General features: G+C 39.5%; 1 protein-coding gene across 4 annotated transcripts in view; it reads right to left on the bottom strand.

Moving 5' to 3' along the window:
* Positions 1–13,352, bottom strand: part of ptpra (protein tyrosine phosphatase receptor type A) — a 135,836-nt gene that overhangs the window by 37,478 nt on the left and 85,006 nt on the right. For all 4 annotated transcript variants that reach the window (XM_062982253.1, XM_062982251.1, XM_062982250.1 and 1 more), the window contains 4 exons: positions 7,501–7,579; positions 5,686–6,051; positions 5,174–5,194; positions 3,579–3,596 (listed from right to left, as the gene is read on the bottom strand). In XM_062982253.1, the coding sequence (XP_062838323.1) occupies positions 3,579–3,596; positions 5,174–5,194; positions 5,686–6,051; positions 7,501–7,573 (478 nt within the window). In that variant the 5' untranslated portion in view covers positions 7,574–7,579. The remainder of the gene's footprint in view (positions 1–3,578; positions 3,597–5,173; positions 5,195–5,685; positions 6,052–7,500; positions 7,580–13,352) is intronic.

The raw sequence follows: 13,352 nt of genomic DNA on the forward strand, positions 1-13,352 counted from the left end.
TCTCATCAGTCCTGCAAGGGAGGAGAGCCTGAGAGTTATGTGACCAACTCAGTGAACCACACAGCTGAACAGGGATTTTGAACCTGAGTCAAAACAACTGTCTGCATTATGTTATCCAAAAAAAAAAAAAGGAGATAACCCTCAGACAGAAAGCTAGCATCAAGAGGAAGAAAAACTACATAGGTTAAAAGACAACAATGGAATCAGATATTTCTTTCTTGGTAGAAAACAAGTAAAATGCCTGAGTTAATCTGTTCTTTGCTGCAGTTCAATGAGCAGTTGGAGGTTGGGAGTGCGAGTTGGCTACGATTTCATCACTCCAAAGATTTCTTTCACACAGGATTTAGATTCCAAGCAAGGCAACATTACATGCTGAGACCATACAATACAAGGTTGTCTGGTGCATACTTAAAGCAGTTGCAACCACATTTTCCGACATGTTCTTTGCAAAAGGAATGGGAAAAAAACACCAGGCCCTAAGCAAATCCTTTGCGAGCTCCCAGCAGACATCGGTGATGCACACAGAGCACGTCTCCTGCCCTATGAAATATGCAACAGGCTTACAAATGAGCTGTAGGGTGGCTACTGGCGCCCTTGAAAACCACCGGGTTTGTACCTTGCCCTAGCAACCTCTCTCCTGGAAAGAGGAAGGAGGAGAGGAAGGGAAAGAGAGAAAAAAGGCAGCAGGCAGAAAGCAAGAAGGGAACACGAAGCAAGCAGTTGGGAGCATACCATTCTGCTTCCTGACTGTGGTTAACAGTTGCCATGGAAAAAAACTCGGCTCTGACTCAGATGTGACAAAAAAGGGAAGGGGCAAAACCCCAAAACCTTGCATCTCTTTTCCAGCTGCATCCCCTGGAAGGGCTGCTGACAGAGATTCTTGCCTTGCTGATAATTCCTTTCCATCACTTGCTACCAACATATGCAGCGACTGTGGCCTCAAGTGCAGGAAACTACTTGCCACAAGCAATCAATCTTTTCAATGTAGCTGCTTGCAGCATCAAGCTATTCATATAGTCTCCCCATCTCAGTCACAAAAAGCAAAGCTTTCCATCATGTTCTTTCAGGCGAAGAAGACTCAAGATAATTTTGTACACAATTGTGAATTCTGGCTTAGTGAACATGGCCAGCAGACTCATATAAGATGTGGGCAACCATGTTCCGCAGGAAACTCACAGTGCTGTTTTATTTAGTGAATTTGGACTCATCATTTGCCACTCACATACTTGGAAACTGAAGACACAATGACCTAGCAAATGCTGATATGTGTAAGCTTTTGATTTTTATACCCATTTCATTCATATTCATACACACACGCACGCACACAAACACCTGGGGACACGTAAAAATTCATAGGGCACAAAAGTCTAATGAGTGGAAAACATTTAAGAAGTCCTGGTCTGGAGGAGGCTCTAGTTTGATGGAAGCAACCAGATGCATGGCTTTGAATCAGAACTGCATCTATCCAAATCAAATTCTGCGTCTTTTGTATGGTATAGAGAGAGACTACAAATCAAACATGGAAGTTTCCTTATGAGAAGACCTGCTACATTTCTTACACAGAGTCCATTTGTGCATCCACTCCTGTTGCTTTCTTCTAGTTGTGAAGCTTATAAAGGTTTGTTTTTAACTGAGCTGTTGAGGTGAGAAGCAGGGAAAGAGAAACTTTCCAAACTCCCTCCACCGTTGCCCAAAAGCAGGTCTGAGAACAACTTGCCAGGCGCTGACACATGCTTACTGCTTCCTCAGCCACCGACCACATTGCTTGGGTGGAGTGTGGGAACGGGGAATTCTCCTACCAGGTGTATTCCATTTGGACATCTCCACTGAAAAGGCCGCATTGACATTAACAGTGAGGGAGACAGGGCCAAAAACAACAGCAACCCATCACTGTCAAACAGTCCTAGTTTTAAAAAGGAAGGCTGCAAGCTACTCCTCATTTATTTATTTTTCCCGAGGGACTATTGCACGCATGCATACACATATACAGAGTTCCATGCTTCTTGCTAGTAACTGTAGTGATGACAAGTAAAATATAGATACTGTAAACATATCCATGTTAAAAAAGTATCTGTATAGTTTCCTAAAATTCCGCTGTAAAAACAGGTGACCACATTGCTTCCTTTTAAAAAAACCCTCTGAAATATAAAAGTGAGAAGAGTATACACAGAACTGGCTCTCTGAAAGAAGTTCTTTCTCGCATTCACCTCGATTCTGAATGAGCAAAATTAGAAGTTGAGGGATTCTTTCTGCCCAACGGATGCTTCCAAGTTGAAGACAACCAGGGAAGGCTGGGGACAGAGAAAAGGCTTGCATCCATGCCTTTAAGAGAGAATAGATTCCAAATACCCAACCTTTGCCTTCCAGTAACAAAAGTATATGGAAATCTGAAGAAGCAGTCTCTTTCTAGGTTCAACCAAAAACAAATCCACAGTACTGAATAACACAATCTTTCTGTATTATTTCCAACTGTTCTGGGTCCCTGTAATCGGGATATGAGAGTCAGGACTATATTCCTGCCGTTGTTAGGTCTCCAGTACTCGGTAAAATCAACTCAATGAGGAACATCAGATTGATGAGAAGAAACCAGCAGGTGAAGCTATTTATATAGAACCAACAGCCTTAGCTTTTGTATAGTGAATGAATCTTTCATAGTTTAAAAGAAGCCAGCTTGATGTAGTAGACAGTATTGGCAGCACTGATAAGGGAAACCTGGGTTCAAATAGCTCATCCACATACTTTAATCTACCTCCAACAGTTGGTGAGAGAATAAAACTCGTTCCACATTTGCATCCTGCTTTTCCACGATTTGATTCTCAAGGTGGCTAACAATATTATAAAAATATAATAAGGCAGCCAGGTGCAATAAACGAATGCATGCTTCTCTAAAACTTGGAAAAAAGCAAAATGGAAATGTCAAACAAGTTTACATTAAGGTGTAACAGAAAACACAACTATCACAATCAAGGACAAACATATTGGTTTACCAGAGAATATACAGTGCACCAATATAGAAAGTGCTATCCCGGTCATACTGAAACTCACCATTCCAGGACAACCAATTGCCTCTGAGAATCCCTAAGGGTTTTTTTTTTCCCATGTCAGGAGTGACTTGAGAAACTGCAAGTCGTTACTGGTATGACAGAATTGGCCATCTGCAAGGACGTTGCCCAGGGGGCACCTGGATGTTTTGATGTTTTTACCATCCTTGTGGGAAGTTTCTCCCATGGAGCTGGAGCTGATAGAGGAGCTCATCCACGCTCTCCCCGGGTTGGATTCAAACCGGCAACCTTCAGGTCAGCAATCCAACCTTCAAGTCATCAGTTCTGCCAGCACAAGGGTTTAACCTATAGCGCCACCAGGGGTTCCAATCCCTAAGTGAGATGTAGTTACAACAGTAACCCCTGACATGTGTTCCTCAGCAATTGGAGCACTGTTTCTTTTGCATAGCATATGATCATCCTGACTTGAACCTTCTGACAATTTCCTTAAGAAATTGACCAATCCTTGCGCAAAGTTGTCCATGTTAACAAGCATAGTTGTACATACAAAAGACATAGCTAAAAAGAATAGCTTACCTCGTCCAAGATCGTTATCTGTAAAAATGGAGGAAAAACACAAGCATAGTCAGAACATGATCCCTCCAAGATCTGACAGAAAGCCTACTTAGTTGGGTCCACTATCTCCCATCATGGCAATTGCTTCACAGCAATTGGTATTCTGCTGTTTCTGATCCTGGAGGCAGGATACATCATGTCTACTAGCCCTTGAGAGCCGCCTTCTCACTTGACTTATCTAAACTCCACTTAGAGCTCTTTAAAAAGACTGTCATCACTGTGACTGTGGTAGTGAATAAGAGAGGTTGGGGAGATTACTTCCTTTGCTGCCTCTTTCCCAGCGTTTTAATTTTCTTTTTGAGATGCGCCAAATCAAACAGGGCACAGCATTCCAGGCACAGTATCCCATATAGGTTTTGATAGCTGTATTTTAATTCTTCCTTAATGATCTCCAACATAACATTTGACATTTTCATAGCTGCCACACTTTGGATTAATTCTGTTGTACAATGACAGTAAAGTTATTCTAATATGTGCATAGATCTATTTAATACGCTCACTGATCACTGAATAATCATGGTCAACTCAAAGCCTACCAAGATGTATACAAAATAAAGATTTTGATCACCTTACAATTATTGACTTGCCTTTGTCATTTTATTGCCTGTTCTCTCATTTAGATGCAATCTTTTAGAATTTGTTTTTAAAAAATTCCTGCAGTGAATAACTGGCCATCTATAATTTGCTCATCTTCAGTTCTAGTTGATTTAAAATGAACATATTGGGGGGAGGGGCATTGCTTACACCCCTTCAACCAGTTACCAGGCCAGTTATCAATATGGAGTTGCAGAGAAAAGCAATGAGAAGCAATCTCTCAGGAGAAAAGGGGAAGCAGTGAAAAATCTTTTGGAAAGAGGGTCACTTTGCTACTTGGGGTAAGCATGTCAGTGGCATGCTACTAGTGTGAGAAACTAAAGCGAGTTTTATCAGTTTGAATAGCAACTGTGTTTAAAGGAATGTTATTTTAAACAGACTAGTATACTATAAGTGTGCAAGTTAATGCTATTTACACTCAATGGGGTTAATGCATTAGTGCTATTTACACTCAATGGGGTTTTCACTTAGGTCAGCCTGTTATGGCAGATGTGTCAGCTCCAAGGTCATCTATCTTAACATTTAATGTAGAGGAAACCATTATTTTCTCCACTAAATCCTTCCAATTAGACTAAAGAGCAAAAATGTAACAAAAGCCACCATCTCCTTCTTTCCCCTGCTTATATTTGCTCACTCAGATTGCAAGTGTTTACTAGTTCCTTTTGAAGTAATTTGAAAATGTGACTAGTGTTGCTTTCCATTCCCGCTCCCATCAAGCTCTTTTCACATATGCATTTTTAGTCAACAATTGTATTAACTATTTTCTACTTTTCCCTTTTCCTTGGATCTCCTTGCCCAAAGCTGTTGGCAACATATTCATTTCTGGCTCTTTCGCATTCATGTGGGTTATATCTTTTGATAAGTTCAAACGTTATTGTGGCTTGCGAAACTTAATGCTGACAGAGGCAGAAAATTTCTAGCTCAGAAGTGGAAAGAAAGAAAATGCAAAGAAATATGCTTACCTGGGTCTCTTGTTATCTCCGCTAAAGAAAATGCAGGCAGACGAAGCATTAGTTAGTGATAATCATCAGAATATGACATCATTTCAACTTCCTTCAACCAATCTCCACAAATAAATTTAGTTTCATCTTAAACTTGTTGACAAAAATCTCATTGGGTATCACTATCAAACCATTTTAGTAGGTCTGGCAGCAATCTGCACAAACTGCAAACAGTGCAATAAAGCTCAGCACATCAAAGGCTAAATGGATTATCTACTCCAATTTTCTAGGATAAAGCAGGCTCCCTAATGTAATCATCTCACATTTTTGAATGTTATAGACAGTGACCCTGAAAGTACAAGATATGAAATATTAAATAAAATTCCAGGACAGAAACAATTTAGTAAACAGAATTTAGGGAACTGAACTAAGTCAGATGCTACTCACAGGAGTGATCAAACACATATTTTATGCCACTGATCACATTATCATATGAATAGGAGCAAGTGAAATATAGCAAAGCTCTTCCATACTTGAAGTGTCAAAGACTTTTGAAGTTGATGCTGCTGCTGTGGTGTTGGCCTCCAAAGGAATCAGGTCAGTGTCTATAGCAGTCGTGTGCGGAACGGTGGACGTGGCATTTGGTGAAAGGGAAGTGATCCCAGAAGTGGCCACAGCTGCCTTGATACTCGTCACCTCTGTGACTGGTGAGCTGCTGGTTGTGGCAGCAGGGAGTTCAGTAGCCTTTGGCGTAGTATAGTTCTGTGCCACTGTAGGAGACACTGTCGGAGAAGTCACATTTTTACTGATTGCACTTGTGGTCTTCCTGGTACTTGGCTGTGTCCTGGCAATTTTCACAGAACTTGTGGTCCAGGAAGAATTGACAACTGAGGGCAGTACTGGAGAAACAAAGACAACAACAGATACACATTTTAGAGAATGAGAGCAGATTATGTCCAGTAAAAACTAAACACATAAATGAATGTAAAAAATACATCCAGAATTGACTATGTAACTTTTTGGTAGCTTATTGACTATAACTGATGTTCAAACATCTAATCTGAACCAAAGGTTTCTACTTCTGTGGCTTCAAACTAACAAATAATTCTAACACATTTGCTCATCTTCTTAAATCAAGAATGTCTTGTCTTCATATTCTACAGAGTTGTACAATAATACAGCAGAGAACTACATCCCTCCCTTTTATAAAGCTTCTCTACCTAAGACCACACTAAATCCCTGTTTACATTTCAGTTGGCCCTCCTTGGTCTATGAAGCCAAACTTTACCTAGCCTTTGAGCCATAAGCTGGAAAGAGGGAGAGCTAGGTGCTCCTTGTCACTTAGGATCATTGAGAAGGATGTTGTTGAAGTTTCTTCATCCCAGCAGTGCTAATGATGATGGCTGAGGTGGGACAACCTCACTTTCCTTCACCAACATGCATGAGAACTATAAAGAGTCCTATACAGTTCAGATCTAGGTTATCAGAAAGCCCATAATCTATCATATAAGCCTTCCAATTTTTTACAGATCTCCTAAGCTGTCCTTTCTCTCTGTCTTACCAGCCCCACAAGTGTGTCAGGTAAAAACATGGGTTCTGGAACTCCCTTCCAAGAGAGGTTAAACTAGTCCCATCTTTGTTATTTTAAGCATATTCTAAACAAGTTGATAAATTATTCTGGACACACTGCCACACTCTGGGCATATATGCATTGTGTACCTAGAATACTGTCCTCTGGACAATATTCCTGAGAATATTGGCATTAAAAATACCTTTAATACTTCAAAATTATTATGGAGTAAAAAAAGGCACACAAGATAAGGCTGTTAAAATAATCTATCGGGATAATCTCAAAATGTTTAAGTATTTGTATGAATTCAAAAATATATCAAACTTGCTATCAATCACATTATATGAGAGAGTATAGAACAGCTATAGCAAGAGAGAACAAAGCAATGTCAGGCATTATAAAAAAATCTTAAGGTCTGCTTACATATTGTTTAAGGCGCAAAGCTAAGAATATACCTAAAATATATATTGGAGGCAATGGTGACTATCATAAAGACATGTGCCCAAGAGAACCAGAGTGCTCAAATTTTCTAACCACATCAAATAAAACCTTATTTTTCCATGGTTTGTGTTAACGTGGTATGATAAGAGATCTGCATAGTTACAAAACCAGGATTCTGGAAGCAATCAGATTGTTAACCATCCAAGACAGTGAGCTTTGGTAAATGCAGAGCTAGCAATACACTCCTGACTATGTGATTATAGTTAAGGGACTTCAGTGAGGTTATGCAACAATATAACAACAAGCAGCATTTCTTTAGAAGGCACTAGTGCCTTACCTGTGGTCATGCTGGCAGATCCTAGGCACGTCAGGTAGCTGCTAAGCAGGATGACCAGGAAACATGAACCCATGTTGGCCTGGGGGTGAAAATGACAAAGAAAACATAAAAGAAGGGTTCCATGTATTGTTGAATGCTTTTACGGCTGGAATCATTTAGGAGAAAATGCTGCTAGAATACAGACATACAGCCCGGAAACCACACAGAGTCCATAAAAGAAGGAAAAGACTTCCAAGGTTTAAATCATCCATGGAGGAACCTATTCACTGGCATCTACCCATTTGTCTTGAAGTCAAAGAAGGTGGTTTGCAAAATGATCTGTTTACACTGTTTCAACATTCAGAGAAACTATACACACACTCTAAACTACTCATTGTTAAAATGCACGGTTCAACAGAACGTCCATATTTTATTGTTAAACCCAATATCTGAAACACTAAATTATTAGGAAAGTTTGAAGATGCACAGCAGGGTTGTACAGATACATCAGTTAGAAGGGGAAAGAAGACTGTGTTGATGGAATTTACTGACAATTCAGCAGGTCATAAAGGCTAAGCTAGTTAAGTGGTGTAACTTTAATGGAATTTCCGAGCTTGTTGGGCAGAGAACACACACACTGTGATCTAGGATATCTCCAGTTCAACTCTTCCCTCATGACATAATTTTCAGAAAGATACTGCCTTTTAACCTGCAGTGAATAACAGAAATAGCTTATTTATTATTATTTCCAGCATTTATACCCCACCCTTCTCACCCGGGGGGACTCAGGGTGGCTTATTATACAGGGTTGCTGCAAATCTGTGATTAGTAAAATCAAGCCTGAAAGATTATCCCTCTGTATTTTTTCCTGTCAACTCACCATTAATAGAATACTTCATTCTTTCCCTGTCCACAACCAAAGTGTGATACACATAATTAAAATGACCAGCAACAACAAACATTACATATGACACTGATTTACAGCAGCTGTGTTTTAGAAGATGTTTGCAAGTTAGATACTCACCTGGGAGCAACTGCCCCAGGCCAATAAAATCTGTGTGTTGTGTGCCTTCAAGTTGTTTCCCAGCTGATAGTGACTAAAGAAGTTGCAAAGTCGCAATACTTTATACTGCAAAGTTGAAACCCCCTCATGTACTCTGGCTGTTTTAGATTCCAATTTCCATGGAAATGTGACGCAAAAGAACTGGAAAGCACCAGTCTGCCCACTCCTTCTGCCTCCCAGACATACATTTACCTGGTCTTGCAGCTAAAATAAAGTTACAGTCATTGGGATATCTTACTTTTAAGCTTTACAAAACTTGAAAGCCACTGTATGGCTATAGACAATTAAGGTCTGTCATCGGAAGAAAACTTTCACGTGGCTTCCCACAGAAGAGACAAGGATGGAGAGCAAGTTACAGAACATTCTATAGCATTTGGTATTTTTCAGTCTCCATAAGACTTCTCCACAGGCCTCGTCAATGTCTTTATATAATCCCCACTGTCAAAACAGCACACCTGTGGTTACAACTCAGGCACCTTTCCTGTAACTGTGCCTTGTTTCTGTCTGCTCAGGCCCAGGCCTTTCCCAGATGCAACCAAGCAGCTTTCCCTTAAAGAAAGTCTGAAGTGCAGAGGGGAGGGGGAGAGAGAGAAAATGTGTCTAAAGCAGTGGTTCTCAACCTGGGGTCCCCAGATGTTTTTGGCCTACAATTCCCAGAAATCCCTGCCAGTTTTCTGGGAGCTGAAGGCCAAAAACATCTGGGGACCCCAGGTTGAGAACCACTGGTCTAAAGGGAGGTCTTGTCATGGCTACAGTAGATGCAGTACTACATCTACTGTGGGAAGCCTGCCAGGATGCTTGTTACACAGTAGAAATGAGAGGGACAGTTTCCGGAATCAGGATGGCAGTGCCTGTGGTTAGGGAGGTTTAACAGATACTTACAACCTGAAATCTAAATTCATAATTATGAAACCTAAAATGTCACTTTAGGTTTGGATATACTATACCTATTTTATGGTGTTCTTTGGATATTAGTCTTCAACAACCTACAACAAACCTTTTTTGTAGTGGTGTGTGTGTGTGATTTTAATCATATCATGGGTGACTGCTACTCCAAGAAATACATAACTCCACAGTATCCCAAACATATTCAAATTGTCTGGTTTTGGAAGCTAAGTTAGGCCAGTACTTACATGAGAGGCTACATGGATCTCCATGTAGGGATAGGAAAGAAAATTGCTAAAAGAGAGTGGAGCCAACAACATGGGACCGGATAGACAATTATTTTCGACTAATGTAATTCGTATGTGCCTATACTCAACATGCAATGTAGCACTGTTCTTTTAATTCAACCTACTGTACACAAGCAGCAAATCAAAATAATGATAAGGAGGACTAAATAAGGATAAACCAAAACTGTTAGGGTTTGGACTGGATGGCCCTTGCAGACTCTTCCAACGCTTAAGATTAATTAGACCATGCCTGAACTGTGGAAGGACATCATTGTTACATTAGGCATTGCTTGGTTTGAAGATATCATGAGCCATTTACTGTACTCTGTTGCTATGGCCAATAGAAGCTGATGTACTTTCACATTTGAATTTGTGGGTATTGCAATTTCACTGAACTAATTTGATAGTGGACATCCTTGTGGAATATTTTCTCCATGTACAGTATTTATCATTGGGATCGTAAGGTGGGACCACTGCAGCTGTTGAATTTCTGAAGGCTGCTGCAGTACTTGGAAATGTAGAACCTTCCGTGATTAAAAGGACTACTCCAAAAAAGGCGTGTCTTTCATTTTCCAGATGTTCTTGATATAATAAAAACTATTCTGGGTCCTGACCTTTGCTTCTCTTCTAGCAGAATGTGAGGCTTGGCTGAATCTCTGAATTACAGCAGCATAGCAACAGTGGTTGCCAGTCAAATCAGCAAATGATTTCAGGCTGATAACCAAGGCAGTAATCAAGGTCATATGGAATGCCTCATTTGGGTAGAGAATACTTCCGCCGTTCTGGTTTTTTTTTACAAAAAAGAATCTCCCAGAGGCAATTAAATCAAATTCTTCATTCTAATTCAAACACGGATAACATAATTTTACACTTTTAGCATTAGCCTCAGAAGATTTTCTCTCAGAGCATCTGGCTACCAACAACATAGATACAGGCAGTCCCAGTGTTAAAAAAATATGTGACTTACAAATGATTCCTTGTTAAGAAAGAGGGTGAGACAACAGAAAGTCAGAGAAATATATCCCTTGGAAGGGAAATTCACTCCTGAAAGAGTTATCATGAAGGAAAAATGTCTCCACTGAAACTTTCTCTCCAATCCTTGTTTCCACAACAAGCCAATTTTTTTTAAATCCAATTCTCACAGGGACAGAAAGTAAAGTCTTCTGAACAAGGGCACAGACAGTAAAAAAAAAAAATACACCAGAGAGGCGTTAACTTTTTCCTGTGGTATCCAAAGCGTGCACATATATGTGTGTGAATTTGGCTGGAGTTACACTGAAGAAATGTACCTGTTCCAACTTACAAACAAATTCAACTTAAAAACAAACCTACAGAACTGATCTTGTTCGTAACTTGGGGACTGCCTGTACTCCACAGATCTTTACAGCACTGGGTAGGTAGGCGCTCACATGGGGTGATGGCTTGTGGAGAAATCACACACAGAATTGCCACAGAGAACCTGCACAGTTTAGAATTATCTAGTTTTCATCAACAAGATGTTCTGGAGCATCCTTGGTTTTCAAGAAGTACTGGATATTTTCTTTACTTAAATAAACATTTGCCGAAAAAGGATGCAGGAAAAGTACGTAATGGAAACGTTCAGATTTAATATTTATATTATAGTGCTAAATATTGTAAACACTGCTACCCTCAACTGAGAGCAGTGCTATCCTTCTAACACCCCTAAAATTGGAAGAAAAATAATATGAAAACAAGAATGAATATACTGGTCAAGCTGCTGGGGCTTGCAGGGGTGACAAAATGCTTCAGGCCCCTCCACAATTCCCCACCTCTGTTCCTGACAAAGGTAGACTATGGCCCCTTCTACTCTGCCATATAAAATCCAGATTATTTGCTTTTAACTGGATTATAAAGCACTGTAGATTCTTATAAACCAATTCAAAGCAGATAATGTGGATTATCTGCTTTGACAATCTGGATTATATGGCAGTGTAGAAGGGGCCTGTGTCTAACCCTGTCTCTTGCTGAATTTTCTTCCCCTTGTTGTCTTCTTTATTGATAACAGTGTGCTTTCCTTGGAAATGCTATTTTGCTTCAATTTGGTAAAGTAGCATATACGTTAATAGGACATTATTAACAGTATTTTCAAGTCAATTTGTTCTATACATGTGTCCACATTAGATTGTGGTGTATACTGTTCATCTAGAAGCTGAACTGTATTCAGCAATGCCAAGGTCTATATATAATTTATCAAAATGAGTTCGTGGGGTCCCCATCACATTTTGTTGTCTTCTAGGAAAGATATGGATTTGACATGACAATGACCTCTGCTACTTGGAAGACCCCCTCCACATGAAAAACCTACTCTTATAATAAGTCTCCTTTTTTCTTTTTGCAATTTTGACTTGAAACTCAGCACTGCAAGCTGGATGATAATCAAAAACCCCTGTCAATGTCGAGGCATCTTCCACAGTGCCCTGATGAGTTATGATTGTGGATCTAAATTCCATCTGTACAAATCATCTTGAGAGAGAAACCTTCTTTATTTTTAAAAGTACTGCCAAAGTTGCTAATGAAGTGAAAATCTATGTTACAATCCTCTAATAGGTTTTCAAAACTCTAATGGGATACCAAGGAAAACAACATATTACCCATATACAGACAAATAAAATGTTTATAAGTTTTTTCAGTCCTCCTTGGAAGTGTCATAGAAGAGGCTAAAAGCATCTGGACAATCTACAACATTATGGCAATTTTATTCTCTCCAAAAGGCAAAGGAAAAAAAGGTTTTCGTGTTTTATATTAACTCATAAGGATATCAAGCAGGGTCTCAAGACTGACAACTTTGGAAGACAGGGAGAGAAGTTGGCAAAGTGTAGTTTCTTCCACCTTCTGAGAACTCACTTATCTTAGGTAACTACAGTACAGTGATTCAGGGCCCTTTCTGTCCAACTAGTTTGCTAATACAGCCCTGACATGCTTTAAAATTACATCAGTTCTAAACACAGCTGCTTCTTTCAACAGCCCCCCTGACACAAATATTTTTAGAATCCATTGCCTGTTTGGTAAAAATTATAAATTTCACAAGGCAGATGACTTAGGTTGGGGGAAGGATTTCCCGTTCAAAAAAAAGGAGAGACTAACAAAGAGACATTATTGCAGTACTCTGGCTGTAGTCATAACATAGATCCAAAATGCAGGGTAATGGCTGTGGTTTGTGTTCTCATAGGATTTCTTGAAAGCAAGAGGACAACAAACATCAAGGGACAACTAACTGGACGTTCTGCTGCACATTTTTAAAGACTACCATGGAAATGTCCAAGTAAAAGTAGTAAACATTTTTAGAACAACTTGGAGTAGAAGGCAGCAACAAAACTTTGAACATGTTTTAATTGGTTTTTAACTGGGAATTTTTCAGTACTGCTTACGTTTAATCTTGTTTTAATGTTTATATATTTTTATATTTTAAATTGTATGTGGATGCTTTTATGTTAAGCCACTTTGAGTCTCCTGTGGGAGAGATAAAGCGTGATGACGATGATGATGATGATGATGATGATGATGATAATAATAATAATAATAATAATAATAATAGACACCTGCTAGTTAAAAGCTGTCTTTCATCAGGTAATAGTAAAGCATAACAGAAATTTCTCAATGGTTCAGCATCATCATAT

Source organism: Anolis carolinensis, chromosome 5, assembly GCF_035594765.1.
Source record: "Anolis carolinensis isolate JA03-04 chromosome 5, rAnoCar3.1.pri, whole genome shotgun sequence".
Classification (NCBI taxonomy): Eukaryota; Metazoa; Chordata; class Lepidosauria; order Squamata; family Dactyloidae; genus Anolis; species Anolis carolinensis.